This window comes from Peromyscus eremicus, chromosome 2 (genome assembly GCF_949786415.1).
Source record: "Peromyscus eremicus chromosome 2, PerEre_H2_v1, whole genome shotgun sequence".
NCBI classification, from domain to species: domain Eukaryota; kingdom Metazoa; phylum Chordata; class Mammalia; order Rodentia; family Cricetidae; genus Peromyscus; species Peromyscus eremicus.
In genome coordinates this window covers 149,820,686-149,842,828 of record NC_081417.1, presented here as the reverse complement: position 1 = coordinate 149,842,828, position 22,143 = coordinate 149,820,686, and the positions used below count along the sequence as shown (strand labels likewise).

General features: G+C 51.8%; 1 protein-coding gene across 4 annotated transcripts; it reads right to left on the bottom strand.

Annotated features, from left to right (window-relative positions):
- Positions 1–1,654: 1,654 nt before the first annotated feature.
- Pla2g2c (phospholipase A2 group IIC) lies at positions 1,655–21,955 on the bottom strand. 4 transcript variants are annotated; one of them, XR_009377704.1, is made up of 6 exons: positions 21,736–21,955; positions 18,320–18,420; positions 15,792–15,936; positions 14,077–14,180; positions 3,220–3,353; positions 1,655–2,885 (listed from the first exon to the last, which is right to left on the bottom strand). XR_009377704.1 is itself a non-coding variant. In XM_059255273.1 (5 exons), the coding sequence occupies exons 2-5, from the start codon at positions 18,357–18,359 to the stop codon at positions 9,929–9,931; spliced, it is 342 nt and encodes a 113-aa protein (XP_059111256.1). In that variant the 5' UTR covers positions 18,360–18,420; positions 21,736–21,955; the 3' UTR covers positions 9,429–9,928. The 4 variants fall into 4 exon arrangements, 2 of the variants coding, with proteins under 2 accessions (XP_059111256.1, XP_059111255.1); XR_009377705.1 differs by lacking the exon at positions 1,655–2,885 and adding an exon at positions 9,856–9,981 and having other exon boundaries at positions 3,236–3,590; XM_059255273.1 differs by lacking the exons at positions 1,655–2,885; positions 3,220–3,353 and adding an exon at positions 9,429–9,981.
- Between the last annotated feature and the right edge of the window lie 188 nt (positions 21,956–22,143).

Sequence of the window (22,143 nt, the reverse complement as noted above, 5' to 3'; positions counted from 1 at the left end):
CATTGACTGAACACAGCCCTTCCTCTCCAGGGACTGGCAAAGCAACACCAGCTACCAGCCTCCCTAACAAGCAGCTGATGCCACCAACTGTGACAAGCAAGGTTCTGGAGAGAAACACCAAGGCTTCCTAGCATCAGGAGGCAGGATCCTGGAGTGAAACCAAACCAGATCTCTCTGTAAGGGTCACCGTGCAAGAACAGCCTGCTGGAGAAGGGGTCTACAATTCCAGGGTGCCAGCCAAGATTAACTAAGCGCCTACTGTATGCACACTGTGCCTCCAGCTGCCTGATCTCTCCTGCCTGGCAGCTGCCTAAGCTGGGAACTCTTCATCCTTTCCTTTATAAAGTGAGGAAGCAAAGCCCATAAGTTATGTATTGTCACCCAAGAGCTGACTCCTGACTCCATTGAGCCACAACCTCAGAAAGTTTCTGGTTCAACATCTCTCTCCTAGAAAGGGGAGGAGCTATGTCTTATTTAATTTTGCTGTGACCAAGTCCCTGGCAAAGCCACTTAAGGAGGAAGGGGTTGCTTGGCTCTCAGTTCAAGGGGATGGTCCATCACGATGGAGAAGGCATGGGAGGCAGAGCCCATGGTAGCTGGCTATACTGTGCCCACAGTCAGGGAGGAGGGAGGAGGGAGGAGGGAGGAGGGAGGAGGGAGAGGGAGGAATGCCAGTGTCCATTTTTTATTCAGTCCGGGTCCCTAGCTGTGAAACTGTGTCCCTCATATTTAGGGTTGGTCTTAATCTCCTCAGTTAAATGACCCCCAGAAACAGCCTCATAGGAGCACCCAGAGGTGTGTCTCCTAGGTAGTTCCAAATCCAGATAGTTGATAAAGAAGCAAACATCACAGGAGGTAATTTCTCAATGAGGCTCCCTCTTCCCAACCACAGTATGTATAGGCTTAAATCAGAAGACAAGGCTTGCCTCCCAGTGCTCTGTGGACACAATCCTTCATTTTCACCAGTCATGGGGGTGAATAAAGGATCTCTCTGATGATCAATAAGACCATGCACGAAAAACATGCAGCAAGTGCTCTTAGCCGCCACACCCTCTCTCCAGCTTCTCCACACGCTCTCTTCCGTCCACCCAATTTCACGTGCACTTCAGTGACAGCAGGGGAAACCAGATGGTTGCTCTCGAACAGAGGGGGCAAAGACTATAAAAAGGGTTGGCAGGTGCATCGGGCGACAGAGGGGGACTAGCAGTGGAGATAGGGAGCATGTTACAGACAGGGGCTGAAGGGGAACCGCTGGAAGGGTGAGGGGAGGGTGGCCTGGGTGGCCTGTTGACAACTTGCTATGTGAGAAGATGAAAAGATGACCCCAAGGATCAGGCGCGGTCACTTCTGCACAAAGCAGGAAGCCGTGTCTAGATTCTTCCTCTTGTATTTTATTTGCATGTAATCATTTCACCAAATTATTTTATAAATACAGAATCGAGGTGTGCTGGCAAGGCCATGCCAGCAGCTTGAAGGTGGGATGTGGGATTTGAGAAGAATCTGACGCCTACATTATCCTCAGTCTGTCTGATGGTGGGGGAGGAGTCCACACACCACACTGGGGGGGGGGGCGCAGAGTCCACACACCACACTTGGTTAGAGGGTGGGGTCCACACACCACACTTGGTTAGAGGGTGGGGTCCACACACCACACTTGGTTAGAGGGTGGGGTCCACACACCACACTTGGCCATCTCAACTCTCTTCTTTAGGGTCTCGGACAAGATGTCAGCCCACCCTGAGCCTGGATCCTTGAAGAAGCCTTCTCCCCAGACAGTAGTCATTGCTCCCCAAGCGGACACCGATCTCAGCACCTCTCAAGCTATCTGGTCCTTGTGTCCTTCCTCCCCAGTCTGACAGCTCCTTGGAGTAGAATTTCTACTTCTCAACCCTCATCACAGGCCTGGGGTAAAGTCAGTCCCCAGTGCAGATGAATGACTGCCCTCCAAGAGAGTGGTATTTCCTGCAAGCACCAACAGCATCCTTTTACAAATCCAACACTCTCTGCTTTGATTCTGGGCACTGACTGGGACTCATGCACCATCCATAACTTATCCCATCCACTTCCGTACAGAAGCTGGCCCCAGAGGCAAAGGAGACCTGGATCTCACATAGCAACCTAGTCATGGAGGCATGCTGAACACCATCCTGGCCCTTCTTCCACCTGAGCCTTCATTCAGACATCTTCCCAGGTTAGAACCAGTCTCTGATATGACAGGACCTCCCAGAAGGCGGCGTGCTACTGGCTTAGCCTAGCCACACTAGTATCATGTCTGAGCCCATCCCCAAACTCCTAGGCCAAAGATTCCTGCCCCTCTATCCCACACACGTCTGCTTTCTGACATGGCAGGCTGGGGGAAGAAAGGGGACTGTAGGTTGAACCAGGAAGTCCTCAGGGGCCCTGGCTCTCCACGGAGCTTCTATCCTCATGTGCTCTGCGTTCTCAATCCAGGTTTTAACTTCTGGCACTGGTAGAAGCTGCTACAACTCTCAGCATTCTCCTCAGAATTCAAAATTCTTAGACTTGAGTCTGTGTGTGCTTCTTTAAATCCCTGCTGCTCATCACCTGCACATGGCAGGGAGGCGAGCCTGGTCACAGCTGTGTCTGAGGTCCACTATTCCAATCTGGCACCACAAAATGACTCCACCTCAATTAGACCTTCCCTGTTTACTAGATTTAAGACTTACAGGACCAGAGGCTTCTAAGTGGGGGTGGAGATTTAGGGTGCCTTGGATCCACTGTCCCCCATCTTCTCTCCTTTTCTTCATGTCATCTTTGCCGTGACATCCTTGTGGCAGTAATGAACAGCATCTTTGTAATGGCACCCGGTTTTATGAGTCACCAGACCAGCCTGCGTCCTGCCAGAGGGTTTACAGATGGCAGACCTGGATAAACAAGGACCAGATTCCAGGTGAGGCTCTTGGGGCTGTATTTTCTAAGAGACCTGCTTTGTTCCCAGCCAGATCTGGGTGGAGGACTTGGTTCCCCAGTTAGACTCGTGTCTTGACTTAGGTTGGGGGTATAAGAGAGTTTAGGTTAGATCTTGGGTTTTTCCCCCTTCCTGGGAAAAGGGTTTGGGTCTCAGGTAACCCAGGTTAGCCTTAAACTTAGTGGAGGCTGCCCCTGAATTCCTGCCTCTCCTGCCTCCCCCTCCCAAACGCTGGAATTGGAGGGTGCCTCCCACCCCTGTACCCTTGTTTCTTGATTCCTAGCTCTTACTTGGGTTGGAATGTGCCTCTGAATTGCCAGACACCCATGGTCTGTTCCAGAGCAGGAACTCTCCATTTCTTACTTCCAGTCCCCGGTGCTGAGTGAGAAGACATTCCCTAGACAGCAATGCCGAGCTGAGGAGCCTGGGGGTTGTCAGACATGGTGGGAGACAGCTTTCCAGAGGGGTCACCACGTGACAGAGGGATGGCGGCCTCCCTAACACCGGAGTTTGTGTCTGCCACACTGGGGCCTGCTGAGGAAGATCTGCTTGAAGGCCTTCTCATAGGTGCCCAGGTTCTCCCTGAAGCAGTACACAGACTGCTTGTCACACTCGCAGGCCTTCTGCCCACAGAGGCAGCTGCCACCCAGGGAGCATCCACCTGCGGAAACACGCAGAGTCACTGGGGGCTCACTGCCCACTCCAGAGCTGGGTTCTGAAGTGGGGGGAAGGGCTGGGGGTATAGGAGGAGCTGCAGGTGTCCAGGGCAGAGGGCAAGAAGTGGGAATGCTTCTCTCTGTTCACTGCCATTCCCCAGTCACACTCACACTTCCTGCCACAGCACAGCACCCAGATGCCTAGAAGGAGGTAAATGGAATGTGGAGGATGGCCTGCATGTTGGGGGAGGGGTGAGTTACTGCACCCTGGGAGCACCTGGGCCAAGGCAACAGGCAGAACTCATCCCCCTCCCCCAACCCTGGGGCCCAGGCCCATCTCCCGGTCCAGACACCGGCTTGACATCTCAGGTGCTGTCTGGAACATCTCCCACTGCAGGTGTTCAAAGCTACCCTACACATACATATGTGCCATGGCCACTGAGCCTGTCACTTCTCCACCCTTAGGAGGACACCATCTGACCCCAGCAGCTCTCTGGGAGCCCTCCCCTCCTTTCACTTCCTGTTTCCCATCTGCTGGTAAGTCCCATGGATGTCCCCGTGTTGAAACCTTCACGCTCTGCCCTCTTTCGTCCCTGCCACTACCCACATCCCTGTCCCTCTCCACACTGTGTCACCTCCCGTTCCTCCTTAGTGGGAGGAAACAAACAGGTAGTCTCGAAATGTCACCCGGATCACACTCCCTCTCCTGTTTAAAGCCACACTGTGGTTTCCCAGGCTCTGTGGAAGAGGTGACCTTGTGGCAGTCCCCAGCCCCCTGCCACAGCTTGACTACCCCAGCCTCCCTTTCCTCATGGAACTGCCGCCCTCCTTCCCCAGTCTGCTCCAGACACAGGGGCCTCTGTGAGTACAGCTATCACATTCTGCCTGTCCCAGGACCTTTGCACATGCTGTTCTCTGGTCTCTTCCAGTGGTCAGCTCCCATAGGCCATTTGGGTCTTGATGGAATCCAAGTTCTTCAGACAGGCCAAGCCCCCTGGTCTAAAGCTCTCCCCAGCTACTCCCTCCCAGGTCCCCTTGCTGTTTTTATTTGCATACTGACTTGCTGTGCTCTCCTCTGCCCTACAGAGTGAGGCTCCATGAGGCTGGGACTCCGGTGTGTCACATAGTCTCCCATTGCAGAGCAGAGGCCAGTCTATGGGAACTCCTCAGGATACTGCTGCCGAATAGCAAATGAACCCCAGAGGACTTGGGGGGGGGTCTACCCTCGAGCTGAAGGGCAAGTATTGGGGCCTTTTGTTGAGCAGTCACAGGCCTAATGCTTTGTGTGTGTGCATACACATGAGCATGCATGAATGCATCCTGGGCCAGTTTCTCTAGAACTCCACCCGGGGCTGCTCTCTGCATGAGGAAGGGGGCTGCCAGTCCCCGGGGCTTGTTTTCTGCAGCTGGTTAATCTGAATGTCTCCCTGGACAAAATGATGCTGACCACGGTCAAAGATGAGCAGCACAGTAAGGCCCCCTGCTGAGATGCTGGTCACAGATGGAGTGTGTGCTTGGGTCTACTGCTCCGGCAGGGGCATCCTTGGCTCTACTGCTCCGGCAGGGACATCCTTGGCTCTACTGCTCCGGCAGGAGCATCCTTGGCCCTACAAACACAACGAAGCCTGCCCAGTGCTGGACCAGTGCAGGCTCTTTCTCTGCCGCCTTCCCTCTCTGAAGGCCACATTCCCACTGGACCTGTCCACCCATGCCTGTCTGGAGACTCGATTTCTCAGGGCAGACACCGCCACCTCACCGCCACCACGCCTCAGCTGCCCATCACCACACACCCTCAGGAAGATGCCAAGGGCATTCATGCCACCCCCACTCTTCCTCACGCCTGTACCCTTTGGCCCTCTCACACCCCCTTCTCCATCTGTGAAGGTCTGCCCAGAGCCATCAAGTCCCAGCCCCTTTGGGGCTCTTCCCCATCTCATCCCCATGCATGCGCCTCTTCCTCTCTGTCCACAGCAAGTCTCTGTGTCTCCAAAATAGCAGCTTCGGCCGCGGCCACAGTGGGTGGGGCTGTCTGAACGCAGGCCCTGCCCCAGTGGATCGCCTCCCAGGAAATCTGACCCATTATCCCCTCTGTCCTCCTCCCCCTTCCCCTCCCCCTTTCTTTCTCCCTTCTCCTCTTTATGTCTTGCTCCTCTTTTTCCTCACTGCTCAATTTTCTAGACTCTTCCTTCTTCTCGGACCGTGTATGAGTGTTTTTGTCTACATATATGTATGTGCACCATGTGCATGCCTGATGTCTACAGTGGTTTGAAGAAGACATCAGATCTCCTGGAACTAGAGTTACTGATGGTTATAGCTGCCACGTGGTTGCGGGGGAGCTGACCTTAGGTCCTCTACCAGAGCAGCAAGTGTTCTTAACCACTGAGCCATCCCCCCCAAACACTTTTATGTGTCCTTTTTTGAGACATGGACTCATGTAGCCCAGCCTGGCCTTAAATCACTCCTGAGGTCACTCAAAGATGACACTGGACTCCTAATCCTCCTGGGTCCATCTTCCAAGTGCTGAGATGACACTCATGGACCACAATGCTATGAGTGATGGGATTGAACCCAGGGCTTCATGCATGCTAGGCAAGACTCTACCAAGTGAGCTACACCCCCAGCTCTCTTCGAATCCTTTCTACTGTGGATGAAATCCTTTCCCTGAAGTGTAAATCCACTTCTCACGCTCTCCCAGTCCCTAGATCTTCAGCACTGGTCTTGGACAGTGATTTTCTACCAAGGATGGTCATTTTGGCAGCATCCCTCAGTTATGGGCTGGGTTTGCCATGACCTGGAAGAAAAATGCAGCCCTAAGATTAAGATTGGGTTTGCCATGATCTGGAAGAAAATGTAGCCCTAAGCCAAAAAAAATGCCACCTTTGCAAGTCACCATTTCAAAACACTGGACTCCAGATCTTTCATCTTCCAGTATTCCAAAAGAGAAACTGAGGCACGAGGAGAGGAAATGACAGCTTCCAAAAGTCCTTTCTCATCCTGAGAATGTCATCTCCACAAATGACACAAGGTGACAGGAATAGACTTCTGCCTTGTGGCTAACCCACGGCCTCATGTGGCCTCTGTCTGGCTCCAGCTTTATTCTAGATTATCTTCACAGAGCTCGTCCCCTCTCCCCTCCCCCTGAGACAGGGTTTCTCTGTGTAGTTTTTGGATCTTGCTCTGTAGACCAGGCTGGCCTCAAACTCACAGAGATCCACCTGGCTCTGCCTCCTGAGTGCTGGGATCAAAGGCGTGCACCACCACCACCACCCAGCTTCACAGAGCTCTTGCTCAGTCTCAGGACTCCTGGGTTTCCAGCTCCAGCCCAGATCTCTCTCTTGAGCTCTAGACTGCAACACAGTCTGTTTGCACTACATATCTTGTATTAGTCCATGTTCTGTTGAAATACATAGAGTTGTGTAATTTGCAAATAAAGTGGCTTATTTCGCTCACAATTTGGGGAGCTACAAGTCCAGACAGCATGGTGCTGGTGCTGGCAGGGCTCCCTTAGGCACATCACAGCATGACATACAGCATCATGGTGAGTGTGCACGTGAGAGGGAGGGGTCACATGGGACAACAGGAAGCCAGAAAGACTGGGGAAGGGCCAGTCTTGCTGTTATAGAACAAGTTCCTCCAGTGGGAATAAACCAGTGTCCCAGGAGAACTACATTAACCTCTTCTGAGAGTAGCACCCGCAGTGTTCTAACAACTTCCAGGCCCCACCTCTTAAAGGCCCCATTACGGCTTGTGTGTTCATGTGTATGGTGTTTATATGTGTTCGTGGGTGGTATGTGTACATGCATACTGATTCATAGGTATGTGTGTATGTGTGCATGCATGTGGAGGCCAGAGACCAATACTGGGTATCTTCCTTGATTCCTCTTAACCTTATTCTTTTAATTTATTGTTTGTGTATATGTGTATGTGGTGTGCATACATGTATGTATTTATATATGAGTAAGCACATGAACATGTATAGCTGCACGTGCATGTGTGTGCATGTGTGCAGAGAATCAAGATTGATGGTGAGAGTCTTCCTCAGTCATTTTCCACCTTATTCATGGAGGCAGGGTCTCTCACTCAGTGCGCACCACTGGACCTAGTGCTCACCAATTGTGGTGGTTTAAAAGAAAATGGCACCCAAAATGAAGCGGCACTATTAGGAGGTGTGGCCTTGTTGAAGGAAGTGTGTCATTGTGGAGGTGTGCTTTGAGGTCTCATATATCCTCAAGTCACACCCAGTAAGTGAGACCATTTCCTGTTGCCTGCAAGTCAAGATGTAGGACTCTCAGCTCCTTCTCCAGCACCATGTCTGCCTGCATGCCACCATGTCTCACCACGATGATAATGGACTAAATCTCTGAATTGTAAACCGCCACCTCAACGAAATGTTTTTCCTTTCTAAGAGTTGCCGTGATCATGGTGTCTCTTCACAGCAATAGAAAGCCTAACTAAGAAAGCAATATAGATTAGTTTTAGTTTTGCTGGTCAGCTTGCTCTGTGAATCCCCCATCTGTGCCTTCCAAGTTCTAGAGTCACAGGAAGGCTGCCATGCCCACCCAGCATTTATGTGAGTTCTTAGGATCCAAACGTGGGCCCTCACATTTGCATGATGGGATCTTTTAACTACTGAGTCACCTCCCCAACCCATCACCTTATTTTTGAGACTGGATCTCCCACTGAACCTAGAACTGCCCAATGAGCCGGGATGGCTGTATTGGGCTTCAGGGGCCTGCTTGTCTCTACTCCCTTGTGCCCAGTACTGGGGTTATAGGTGTGTGCGCCACGCTCCAGATTCCACATGGGTGCTGGAGATTAGAACTCAGCTCTGTACAGCAGGGGATTCATCAGCTGAGCCATCTCCCTAGTCCTGGTCCCCTACTTATTAACATTACTACCCGGATAAGCCATCTTCCCAGATACAATCCCCTTGGGAACACACTTAAAATATACCTGAGCTACAGCACACCTTACACTCCACACAATTCCTATCAACGCGCTTCTGTGTCTTCATGGTCCATTGTACTTCCATTTTCACAGCTCAGTGCTTGGCACTATGACCTATGGCTGCTGAGGCCAGGAGCTGCCATTCAGCCTCCCTCTCCTTCAACTCATCTAATCCACCTGTAGGTCCTGGCACCTGAACACCCAAAGCCAACTCAGCACCTGACACTTCTCATCCCTTCTGCCGCCATCCCGGCTCAAGCGATGGCTATTTCCCCAAGGGCTCCAGAATCAGCATTCTAAGAGCGAGCCTCCTTCCTCCTCCGTCTCCAACAGCAGTGTGTCCTCTGTCCCTCTGGCCATGCTCCAGGGCAGGTCATGTGCTACTGAAGCAGGCGAGCCTCCTGCACTGCAGGAGACAATATCTACTCCTTGCCCAGGCTCCACGCTCCTTCCACGCTGGCCCTGAGGTCTTGGACCTCCTTTGCAAGGCTGTCCTTCCACAACTGCCTAAAGTAGTTACTTTTCCTCCTTGGACCCCAGCATCCCCTAGCCTGTTCGAGCAGCTGAAAGGACTTATTCCTACCTGACTGCATCTGTCACTATTTGTGGCTCTATCTGTCACTATCATGGGCTCTCCCTTACTGGATTGTAAGCTCCTTCGGAGTCAGAGCCCGTGTCTTGCTCACTGTTGATCTCCAGCCCTAGCGTTGGTCAAAGCTCCATCACCATTTGCTGGAGTCTCTAGCAACTGCACTCACGTGGACCACAGAAAGGTGCCCATCCTGGGACCCTGGAAGCCAAGGTCTAGACCCAAGTCTGTAACTAACACACTTTATCTTAGGCAAGCTGCTTCCCCTCCCAAAGCCCATCTCCTCAGCTTTTAAATGAGATCAATATGCCAGAATTGCCTATTTAATGAGATTTTTCACACATCCACTCCTTAAACAAACAGATATTAAACTCCTAGCACATGACTTGCCTTTGTCTAGAAACTAGGGTAAAGACATCAGCAAGCACACCTCCAGATTGCATTGTTCCAAGACTACTATTCCATATGGGCCCGAGAATGAGTTCCCCGTAACAAGACAGGCTTACTCCTTGTTACGTTTGAATGTGAGGTATTCCCCCACAGACTCGTGCATTAAATACTGGTCCCCAGAAGGTGGCATTATTTGGGGGAAATAGTGGAAACTTTAGGAGGTGGGGCCTCGCTGGAGGAGGTAGGTCATTGGAGGGTGATTCTGAAGGCTGCATTTGGTCCTGGCCTTTCTTCACGGCATCCTATCTGCCCTGAGATGAGTAATCTCTACTACATGTTCTCACCACCATCATGATCCACTTCACTGGTCCACAAAACCAAGGACAATGGACTCAGATCTGTGAAACTGAGCAAAAATCAATCCTTGATGACTTTTAAATTGTTCTCTCCGGTCACACCAATGGAAAAACCTGATTAATACAGAAAACAAGCTTGAGGGATCTTGGATATGAGTTAAATGCATTTTGCAACATAAGATGACCATGAAGCTTGGGGACAAAGGCACAGTGCTATGGACTGATTGAAAGTTTGGGTCCTTGGCTGACAGTACCATTTTGGAAAGTGATGGAAGTTTCAGCTGGCGGTGGCGGGGAGGTGTTCTAGTTGAAGGAAAGAGGTCACTGTCAGCAAGTCTTTGGGGGCCTGTGGGTTGTCCTCTGTATGTCTCCTGCTGTCTGTCATGAGGTTAAGAACCTCCTCTGCCACACACCACAGTACTCCGCCACCACTTCTGCTCAGAGGCACGTGGTGGCCAACAACAGCTGGACTCCCAGAACCTGGGAGTTCAGTTAAACCTTTCTTCCTTTAAGTCGGCGACATTGGGTATTTTGTCAAGGCCATCGGTAAAGCAGTGAACACCCTCACAGCTCTCAGGGAACTTACACTCTAGCTGGGAGGTGGGGGCCACGCACAAGTAGACAAAGAAGGTACAGGAAATGTCAGGGTGCGATGAACGCTGGGAGAGGAAAGGGGTGTGGAGCAGGCAGAAGCTGGTGTGAGGAACGCTCCAGTAACGAGAAAGGTCTTTGCAAACTAAACTTCCAGAAGTTACCACTTCTGCCTCCCCATCTCCAGGGGGAGGGAGGAGTCAGAGACCTGCAGCCGCAGGTGACAACAGGTGACATGGCACAGTGGCTGGAGCCAGTCTCTCCCCCACAGGGAGAGCGGACGGGGGTGTCACTGCGCTGATGATCTTCAAGTCCCTTGTTAATGCTCAGATAAACCTCCTCAGAGGAGGGGCAACCACCTGGTCAACCATGCCAGGGCAGCTGTCCCCTTCCAGAAAACTGTCCCTTGAGCTCCTTCAGAGACTTTGTTGAGTACTGGTATCTGGGTGGCATTTCAAGCTGTGGACACCCAGCTCCTCCTCCTACCCCCACCCCCCACTAACCCACCACACCCTCCCCAAAGTCCGGTTCATACTGGTTGCTAGGCAACCTGGGACCAGGCTTGGGGACCGGATTTTAGAACCGCTGGAGGCATTAACTCTTCCAGCGCAGCTCTTTGAACTGCAGTGTGGCCTGGGCACAGAGGAGGCTTAATTCCATAAGGGTCACAGTAATGACGTTAGCCCCAGAGGGGGCTATACAGGGCAGACTGCAAAGGAACGATGAGGGGAGGCTGGGCTGGAGAGATGGCTTGGTGGTTATGAGTACCTGCTGCTCTTCCAGAGGACCTGGGTTCAATTCCCAGTACTCACAACTGTCTTTAACTCCAGTTTCAGGGCACCTGATGCCCTCTTCTGGCCTCTTCTGGCACTGCATGCATATGGTGCACAGACATACATGCAGCCACAGTCCTGGTGTTCCCCAACAAAGTAAAAAGCCAAGCCGGGCCAAACCAGAAATTCCCACATCCAAATGGCGGACACTAACTAAACACCTGCAGTGGGGCCAGCCCCTCCAGGGGGGTCACAGGAGGGGTCACTCTTGCCCACCACCCAGCAACCTTGTGCAGTGTGAGTGATTCCACCCTTTCCGCGGATGAGGAGACTGAGGCTGGGCTGGAAAGCTGAGGCCCCTTGCCAGGAACAAATGAAAAGATCTGGGATATTTGGTTAGATCAAGGTCCATTCACTACGCTCCTCCAGCCAGGGCAGAGCATCTCATCAGTTGTTAGAGGTCATGAGACTTGCACTTGGGGAATAACCTCCCCTCAAGTAGAGGCCTTTCCCTTAGTCCCTGGCTGTGTGACCTTGGACCTCCACTTGACCTCTCTGAGCCTTGATGTACTAAGCAATAATGGGGAGAAAAGTGCCTACGGCCAGAGGTCTACCCTGGCGAGGCACGGTGAGGCGTGCAGAGCAGCCAGCCAGCTGGACACCACTGTAGCTGCCGCTCTCGTGTGGTGGGTGAGAGGACGGAAGCCCAGACAGCTCAAGCCAGGCAGGAAGTTCTGCATGTGAGTTCCGGTTTTGCCTGTCACTCACCTGGATCAAGCTCCTCCCCTCTGTGGGCCTCAGCCTTCCCAGAGCATCAGTGAGGGGTTGGCTGGGATAGTCTCCAATGTGTTTTCTGCTCTGGAGATCTCTTAAGCTATTGATCTTTGGAGAGCAGACACTGGGCCGGCCTCACTCCGGGTCTGGCTTTGGGACCACAGTGACAGTGGGTGCTCAGCCAATGAAGGGTGCATGGGTGGATGTGTCTGTGTGTCGGCCCACAGCAGCAGCAGGCTCCACACCAGAACCCAGGCCATACAGTTCTGGGCTCCTTGGAGGGTGACACTGATGCCCCAGGTAATTGTGGAAGTCTCCTCTTCCTCCAGAGCTCATGGCTGCATGTGGGGAAGCTCATCCATGGACACCAGCTCCCAGGTCCTGCCTCTGTCTCCTGCCGAGAGTTAACAAGTGCCGAGCAGAGGACATGTCATCTTCTGTGGCCTTAGTCTGTCTCAAGATACCTTCCCATCTCCTGGAGTTCTGGGCCGGAAGGTACAGTTTCCAGGCCTATCCTCGCTCTTCTGGTCAGCCAGTGAGTGAAGGAAGGGCAGAGGGTTGGCCCAGGCCTCAGTGGCAAAGGTTCTCTTGATGTGTGAGGTCCCTCTGCCAGCCATGCAGGGCTGTAGAGTAGGCAGACTGAACTGAAGGCAATCTTCTATTGTGGGGGTCTGAGCCCCCAGCCCGCCACATTTCCAATCTCACAGTGGATGCCAGGGAGAAAACTCAGTCCTGACTCTGGGGTTTCCTGTGTCTTGTGCTACAGCTCTGGGTAGAGTGCTGTGGCACATGACTCCCAGTGTGGAGTCCTAAGTCCTCCATCCTGGGAGCTACAGCTCTGGGTGGAGTGCTGTGGCACATGACTCCCAGTGTGGAGTCCTAAGTCCTCCATCCTGGGAGCTACAGCTCTGGGTGGAGTGCTGTGGCACATGACTCCCAGTGTGGAGTCCTAAGTCCTCCATCCTGGGAGGCGAGTCGGGGGCAGTTCCCTGACCTCGGAGGAGGCAGATGGCTGTCCAGAAACACAGCTGTGATATACCCTGGAGGAAGTGGCTCACGATGCTCTAAGGCTTGGTGGGAGTTCAGGCTGTGGCATGTGAGGAGCAAGAAACCACCTACTGGGCTGGAATTACACGGCTGGGCAAAGGCTCATGCCCACAGCCCTCACGCCCCATAGGCTAGACTTGTGCTCCACATGCCCACACCCTTAGCTCCAGGACACACTCCTTTTGAGCATACATTCTGTGCACTTCCCCACCCAATCTCTCCCTCTTCCCTTCTGCACAGTGTCCCACTCCCAGTCACCTTTCTGTCCCTATCCACCGTGGTCACAGTGCACAACATGCAGTCGCCCTTAGCAAATATTTGTTCAATGGAATGACAGCCACAAAGCCTTGTTAACACGTGACAAAAAGGGGGTGGGGGCTGGAGTGATAATTCAGTGGTTAATGCACTTGGGAGGACCAGAGTTCAGACATCCAGAAACCAAATGCTGGGTGGGTCTGGTGGCCTGCCTGTGATCCCAGCCCCTGCAGGCAGAGACAGGATCCCCACAGTAAGATAGCCACATCAGCCAGCTGAGGGTTTTCCTGAGACACTCTGCCTCAATGAATAAGGTACAAGAGCGACAGAGGACGGTCCCTAACATCAACCTCAAACCTCCACCTGCGTGTGCCCACCTCCAAGTACACCAACATACGTACAAAAATATACATGCATAGCACACACATCTGAAAACTGGGGGTGGGTGTGGTGGTAGGAAGGAATGCTCTCAATAGCCAGCGTTGCCTAGGGAAACCGCAAAGTCAATGAACTCCACAGCCAACAACTCTTTACTGGCCCATAATGTAGGGCGGGCTCTGGCTCCCCGGTTAGAGCTGAGATTCAGGGCGGGCAGAAAAGAGAAGACAAAACTGTGCAAAGACTCTCTCCAAGAAGCTCTGACTCTCAGACATGCCCCCTTCCTTGGTCTCAAAGCACTTGGGAAAGTCTCCTTCCCTAAAGCGATCAGTGGGTTAATGAAGTGACTCAGCCCAGGTCACACCGTGTCCCTACAGGGAAGGCTACTCACAGGCCACAGTCCCGTTGACAATGCTGAACTGGTAGCCATTCAAGATTGGCTGGCAGCCATCCTCCTTCAGACTGTGGTAACAGCAGTCATGAGCCCAGCAGCACCTGGGGGTGGGGAGAGGAAGGTGAGGAGGGACTACACCTGTGTGTGGCTGTCCCCGGGGAGTCAATGAGAGGACGCAGGCTGCGAGCTGGAAGGGATTTCCAGCTTCCCTGGCTTCCCTGGGCCTGAAGGCACCTGGAGCTGGGGAGGTGAGTTACTGATACACTTGTCCTTTACTGGACGTTTCCATGTGTACATGGGCTCTTGGCCCTTCGTGGCCCTGGGCTAATGGTGTGCGGTTTGGGATCTAACTTTGGACTCCAGCAGGCAAAGCACAGGTGGGTGGAGACAGGAGGTGGATTCAGAAATGAGGGGATCTGTGTTCCAGGCCAGGCTCTGCCGCTTTGCCTGGGGGTGATGGTGGCTGAGCAACTCTTTTATTTTTTTTTTCTTTTCTTTTGGTTTTCGAGACAGGGTTTCTCTGTGTAGCCTTGGCTGTCCTGGAACTCCCTTTGTAGACCAGGCTGGCCTGGAACTCACAGAGATCTATTTGCCCCTGTCTTCTTTCTGAGTGCTAGGATTGAAGGTGTGAAGCCACCAATGCCCAGCTAAGACTGGGCAACTCTTAGTCTGGGATCCTCTCTGTGAATCCACCTCAGCTCTAAGGTGGGTTACAGTGGGGATGCTCCTCTGATATTTACTGTGAGGGTTGAGGATCATGTGTAGATGACCTGTTCAGTGTTGGGCACATACTGTGCATCTCACAGGGACCAGTGGCCTTCCATGTCTCCACAGCTAAGCCTGGGGCTCAAGTTCCATATATTAGACCCTGCTGTAAGGACATGCCCAGGGATATTTCCCTTCTTATTCCTTCAAATGGGAAAAGACACACACTATCCAGTCTCCCCACTGTGCCCCCTCCAGATTACAGTAACGTCCACTTTTTATAGAAGCCCACACCACCCACCCCCAAATCCTTAGAGCTGTCCTGGAAGCCAACTTCGTACCGTGTGACTGCCTCCAGATGGACAACTTTTTCGAACTGGGCCACTTGGCTTCTCTCCTAAAATATGGAATTAGGTCTGGGAGCTGGCAGGGCAGTCCTACTGGGTCCATAATCCAAAAAAAAACAAAAAACAAAAAACGGGAGCATGGGAACAAAGAGTACCTTTGCCAGGTGAATGGAAAAGGCTTCCGGATCTCGGCTTGTACTGTGTAAGGTTAGGGCCCTTGATTGAGAATATCAGGATGGGCCCGGGGTGTATCCTGTCCAGCAGGGATGGGGTTCTGGGTTTCAGTAGCACATGGTGGCACATGCCTAGAATCTGAACACTTGGGAGGCAGAGGCAGGAGGCTCCAGAGTTCAAGTCCAATCTGGACTATGTAGTAAGTTCGAGGCTAGCATGAGCTAGGAGCTAAGACCCTGTCTCAAGGTGGTCAGCACACAAGCCATACCCAGGACCTTAGGCATACGGGGCCCTGGGCAGTTACTCAGGTCCAACAGGGAAAGGTGATTCAGCTCTGGCTTCCTCAAGGCTCACTCTGCAACCCCTTTTCAGTCTCATGCTGCCTTGGGATCGTTTCTTCAGGATTCCTAACTCCCTCTCTCCCGGCCAGAAGCCTGGACTTTAACACAAATGCAGTAAGGGGCTAGGCCAGAACCTGCACATCACCTGTCTGTGGCATCCACAGGGACTCCTCTGCCCCCAAGCCCACAGTAGCAGCCGTATCCGTAATAGGAGAAGAAGGCGCTGCGCCCTGTGATGTGTTTGACCATCCTCTGGAATTGCCAGAAGCTGCTGAGGGTGGAGGTTGTCCCTGCCAAGGAGAAAACAACAAAGGAGAGCAGCCTGAGGACCCACAGGCCTCGCTGGAGTGCTTGCAGTGGGCAGCGCAGAGCCCTTGCCCAAGGTGGACCTCCTTCACAGGGTAGAAAAACAGGATCAGTGTTACTCCATCACCCAGAAAGTGTCTCGATAACCAGGAGGAGGCCCAGGCTCCCCAGCTGTGAATGGTGCTCCACCACCATCCATGTCTGACCAACATTAACTGGGAAAGCTCAAAGTCAGCCCTCCCTCTAGGCAGCATCAGGCATTTACAGTCTCCCAGGAGAAGCAAAACCCGGGGCTAGGAAATCAGAAAAACACCTTTGATCCAGTCTGTAAAATGGCACAAACACACAGACCCATAAATTCTTATTAATTTTAATAGACAGGGTCTTCTCTTACTACATAACCCTGGCTGGCCTGGAAGTCCCTGTAGAGACCAGGCTGGCCTTGAACCTAGGGAGATCCTCTCCTCTCTGCCTTTGAGGTGCTGGAATTACAGGAGTTCAACAGTAGACTTTTTTACTTCTATAAAACGCTTACAGACACACACAGAAATGCATACAGAAGGGTGGTTGCTGGCGTGTGGTCTGCACCAGCAGAGCACTGGAAAGCATGTACCACATGAGGATGGCCATCAAAGCGTACGTCTTAGGAATGTACCACTTGTAATAGCTCAGCTCCGGACAGTGAGATTGAGGCAGATGGAGAAAGAATCAGGCCACATTCGTTTAGCATACTTCCAAGTACCTTTTTCACAAGCACACTGTGGTTTGATTAAGAATGGCCCCATAGGCTCATATGTTTGAATGCATGGTCACCAGGGAGTGGAACTGTTAGAGAAGGATTAGGTAGCCTTGCTGGATGAAGTGTGTCACTGAGGATGAGCTTTGAGGTTTCAAAAGCCCACACCAGGCCTGGCCCCTCTTTCTCTGCCTGCAGATCAGGATGTAGCTCTCAACCATTTCTCCAGCACTGTGTCTGCCTGTCTGCATGCTGCCATGCTCCCTGCCATGATGATAACGGACTAAGCCTCTGAAGTTGTAAACAAGCCCCTGGTTAAATGCTTCCCTTTACAAGAGTTGCCTTGGTATGGTGTCTCTTCACAGCAATAGAACAGTGATTAAGACACATGTATTATTTTCTTACAGTATTTTGAGTGCATGCGGGGGGTTGGGGGGGGCTTAGAGGCATGTCCTCTAGAGTCTCCAGAGCAGAGCAGTTGTATCTAGGTGCAGAAAAGTACTAGTCCCAGAGAAGGCTGTACCTTTGTTACTATATATTTTATGGTTTTGTTTTGTGATCAACTGAAAACTTATGTGGCCCAATCTGGCCTCAAACTCATATGTAGTCAAGGATGACCTTGAACTTCCAACTCTCCTGCCTCCACGCCTGATTACAGGCTTGTGCCATCCTGCCTGGCTTTATACAGCTTTGGGGATTGAATACAGGTTTTTGTGTATAGTAGGCAAGTGCTCTACCCACTGAGCTACGTCCCTAGCCCTGCATTTGATCTTTTAAATTATAAGCATATATGTGGTTTGTGCTAAAAAACACAGCAAAAGCACGAACTCAAAGAAAGAAAATAGTCAGAGTGACGGGAGGTTTTCTCAAGCGCCCTCCCACCTCAGTGCTGAGCTAGATGCCTTGACCTGATTTCTCAATCCTCCTGCCTCCACTTCCCAAGCACCGAGATTACACATTTGGCATGATTTTGAGAACTGCAAAGCTCATTAGCAACTTGGAGAAAGAGGGAGACCTAGTTGATATGACTGACTTACAGAACCCGAGTCACTGCGGCGCGGCTGAAAACAGCAGGGCCAACAGCTAACACAGGTTATCAGCAAAAGACTGAGGTGTTTGTTGTTGTTTTGTTTTGTTTATTTAACAGACCTCTGACGGGCCCCAGGAAACCCTTCAGATTGCGCACTTCACTTTGCAGAGGTACACAATCCAAAGCCCCAGTAGCAGTGACTCAGTTTGACTAAGTAGTCACTAGACATCATCAGGATGCCTTCACCAGAAGAATTACTCCAGCTGACTGGAATCATGCCCACCGTTTTATAAGGCAGTATTCATAGCTTTAAATAAAGGTAACCAGAATGGGAAGGAAGAAAGCCTCCCAGACCAGGAGTGCTGACCCCACAGCCAAACATCATTTTTCCAGTATGTGGTCCATGTCCTTGGATTCCAAAATGTTCTGTGAGGGCCCAACACTGTGACCAGCCCATCAGACAGCAGAACCAGAGGTAGGAGAAATCTGGAGGGAGCCCGGTTCTCTCCTGAGGGCCTTGTACCCTATCTTCCCTCAATGCCACCTAGGACACAGTCAGAAAGATGGCCTCCCGGCACTCACTCAGATGGCTTATACTTACAGCAGAAGATAAAGACAATGAATACAGCAATGACCTTCATTCCCAAAGAGACCAGGAGGTCCAGGGTGCTGGGGTTCCACCTTCATCTGCCAGTTCAGCTCCTTTTGGGGGAGGAAGGAAAGGAAAAGTACAAACCACCAATACAGCCAAGGCCTTCGGATACCCTCAGCACAGGGCTCCAAGGGATCTTTGCCAGACCTAGTGACGTCTGACTATGCCACCCGTCCTGGCACTTTGACCCAGATGTAAAATGTAAGAACGGCTCAACCGTTTGGAAATGGTGAACACTAATGGTGTCTGTCTTTCTTTGGCAACACTATCACTCTGGTTGTTTTTTTTATTTTTGGAGGAGTCAGCAGCCCACAGGGCAGTCGGGGGGAATGTGTGTGGGTGCCTGTCCCTTCATGGAGTGGCTCCACGATCAGCTTTCTTTCAGTTCAAGTATTCTCCACCAGCCCCATGAGACAGCCATCAGGCTACATCAGACTGTGAGGAGCCTGGGCGAGGAAACAATAGCTCAGCAGAGCTTGGAGGGAATTTGGCAGGTCCAAAGCCTCAGAGAAGTTTTCATGCAGTGGTGAACTTTCCCAGGAAGACTTCAAAATGTCAGTCCTACCGCAAGAGCCCTGTGAGAGCCCACCTGGTGTCCTAGCTGCTTGGCTTTCTTTGGTACAACTGGTGGATGCCGAGAGGCTGGACCCTGACCAGGCTGGTCCTGGCCAATCATCATTTCAACAGCTGTACAAGTTTTTCTAATTAGGTTCTGTCTCCATGGGAACCTGACGAAACCAGGCCCAGGTAGGAGCTACAAAGAAAGGACTCACATCTTTTGAAGCAGCAGGGTGGTGAGACTCCAGATACAAAGGGGCCTAGGGTGCGTGCCTGGTAATGAAATCCAGCTGAAGTACCAACTGTGTACTCAGCTAATGCGAAGATCCAAGGGAGGTCCAAAAGAGGCTGCCGAGCTGACTACAGGTAAACAGAGACTAGACACAGACCAAGAGCCCCACATGGGCCTTGACTTCATCAACTGTATCGCAGCCCAGCCCAGCTGCTGACTTTGGCATTCCACAAGAGGCAGTATCAGTAGAGAGCCATGAACTCTGAGTCCATGCCAAAGAGAGTTGGAGCTCTCCCAATATTTCCTGTCAGCGAATCTAAGCCCCAGGACCCCGAGCTTCCCGTCTGTGGAGTCAATGACCTTTGTCTTCTGCGGCGCCAGCAAGATCTAGATGCTCTTGGTGTGAAACCATTTGGTCAACATGGGGCCAAGGTGAGTGACAGTTCTATATATTCTAACAAGACAAGAAGTGTCAATACACACTTGGACATGTTCCAGTGAGATGCAGGAAGCTACGAAACAGTGCAGTACATCAGTAGCTCCATTTTAGTCTCCAGAAACTTCTCTGCTGAAGGTCTCTCAGGAAGCTGATTTCTAAGGAGCTATGCAGAGCCATGCAGCCTGTTAGCCTTGTTGCCAGATTATAATTGGGCATGTTATCACAGACCAGAAGGAACTAAAATACTGCATTGGGGGGGGGGGGAAACGACATGGTCAGGAAAGGACTTTACAGAACAGGTGACTTTTAAGACTGGCCTTGAAGTATCAAGCAGTTTGGATTCATTTTGAAAAGGGAGAAGGTAGGACAGATGCGAACCAGGACACTGGAGATGAAAACGCCAAGGGCCCATTTGGGGGACAAGCTGGCTAGAGTCCAGGAGACAGCTGGGGAGTGGAGGCATGGTACAAAGGAAGATGGGTCCTCTCATTAGCAGACGGGAGAATGGCCTCCAGCCATTTTCCTGAGAATCTAGTGGATGCGTGTGCATGTTCAGCCCAGGCATCAGAGGGATGTTCTTTGAAGATGCTCTCTGGTGCGGGTCAGGAGATAAAGAGAGGGACTAGCTGGCTGTCTCTTTCCCACAGGGCTGCATCACACCATGCCAGAGAACAAAGACTCATGTGCTGCTGAACACGAAACGAACCCCAGGCATAACCAGCATCTCACCATGCTCCAGCAAGAGCACACGCACCTCGCTCGCACACAGTGGGGGAACCACGGATTGAAACCGATGCCACTCCCAAAGGGTTGCATAATTCTTAGGTGATATTAAAATAGCTGGCGAAGGATCTACTTTAATCTCTTCTGAGTGGGCGCCGAAGGGCTGAAGAGCATCGCCTGGAGACTTCTGACAGGATCATTAACGAGATGTAAGCCAGCGACACCGCCATGCGAAACCACCAGCTTCTAAAACTGCCAGTGGTACCTCTCCGGGGCCATGATGCCTCCTGGATATCCAGAGACAGAATTCCCAGAAAGGAGGCCAGCCTAGCCCAGGCCCTCATCCTAGGCTAAGTGCTCTGCCAAGGTCAGCAGCGTCCTCTCTGAGATGGGCTAACAGCCCATCGCTGAAATGAACCCCTCCCTGCCAGCTCCTAAAAAATGTGCCATTGGTACCAATCTCATCATATGTAATCCCATCCAGCCCATGTCTGCTCTCCTACCCTTGCCTCAAACTATACCGAAAGCAGTACTATTTATAACTATCAGTGAACAATGTGTCTTTCTGACCCAACTCTGAATGTGCTGACAAGGGTTTGGAGTTGTACTCCTATCAAAATCCCACCCCTATACATGCAGGACAAAGCAGGTAACAAATATGTGGCCATACTGTTAAGTAATGAATCTGTGGTTCTTGACTGTCTACTGGTAACTTCTAGCAGTTTGAGCACTAAGTTACCGGGAGGGTCTGGAGCACAGTCCACTTGGGACTCCCTTTAAAGGCAGCTTGGAAGGAAGACTTCATTAGATTGGAACAAAGACAGGGAGGAATTGGGCAAATGAAGGGACAGGACAGGCTGGGGAAGAATCTCCAAGCCAAGGGTTCAACAGAGCAAGGGTGTTGAGCTTAGGGAGGGCGCGTGTAGGTGTGGCCACGGTCGGGAACCAGCGGAGCACCATAGAGGCAGTCAAGAGGGGACAGAGTCAGAAGTCAGCCCCTTTCCACTCCAACAGGCCAGACGCAAGAGAGCAAGGATGCAGAGGCAGGGGGCTTGCAGGTCTGACAGCAGACAGCTAAGAAGGCTTCCATCGATGATTTCTGTTTTTCTCGACAGAGGGCGGGAGAATATCACCCCAGAGGGAGGAGGGAAGGTGGAAAGCGGGGAGTGTTTGGAGGAAAGGCAAGATTTGGAATAGCCATTGGAGAGGGCAGAAGACTGAGGAAAGCAGACAGAAGGCTGGCCAGGGAGGGCTGGGGGTCTGACTGATGTTGGAGACCACACAAGTGCCCTGACATCCATTTGGGTGACTTGTCATGATATCTTTAGTGCTTGGTGTGGGTGGACAAGATTGTAGCTAAGGCTCCATCACATGGATGGGAAGGAAGGACAGTAGGGTAAGGGGGACTCTTACCAACAGAATGGCTGAGGTAGTGGACCATAGCTTCTGAGCAGGGTGGAGGGGAAGGAGACAGGCTGCGGGACTCCGAATCTCAAGTCTGTTGGAAAACAAGGTAAAGTGGCTGGAGTTGCTGACCGTGTAGTTAGACCCTTAAAGGAGATGGGGGTGGTGATCACAAAACCCAGAGTGTCCTCAGAGTGGGAGTGAGTAGTCCCTTACTCCCCCATGACGATATACCCTAAAAAAAAAAGAAAAAAAAATCACACTCGGACTCTAAGGGGTTCAGGAATGAGTCCCACACCCGTTTTAAAATGAGGACACTGACAGGTTCAGGCCAGAGATAGACAGGGCTTTGATCCTGGTCCCCACCCCACGCCCACCCCAGGGCAAGGTTCCCTTTCCCATGAACGCACTCTCCCC

Bases quoted from the DNA above. Each gene is read 5' to 3' on its own strand.
- Pla2g2c (XM_059255272.1), bottom strand. From the start codon at position 18,359: ATGAAGGTCATTGCTGTATTCATTGTCTTTATCTTCTGCT. The intron at 14,181-15,791 runs GTGATGTGCAGG...CCCCACCCCCAG, and splicing joins CCTGTGGATGCCACAGACAG to GTGCTGCTGGGCTCATGACT. The intron at 14,004-14,076 runs GTGAGTAGCCTT...TGATCGCTTTAG, and splicing joins TGTCAACGGGACTGTGGCCT to GGAAGGAGACTTTCCCAAGT.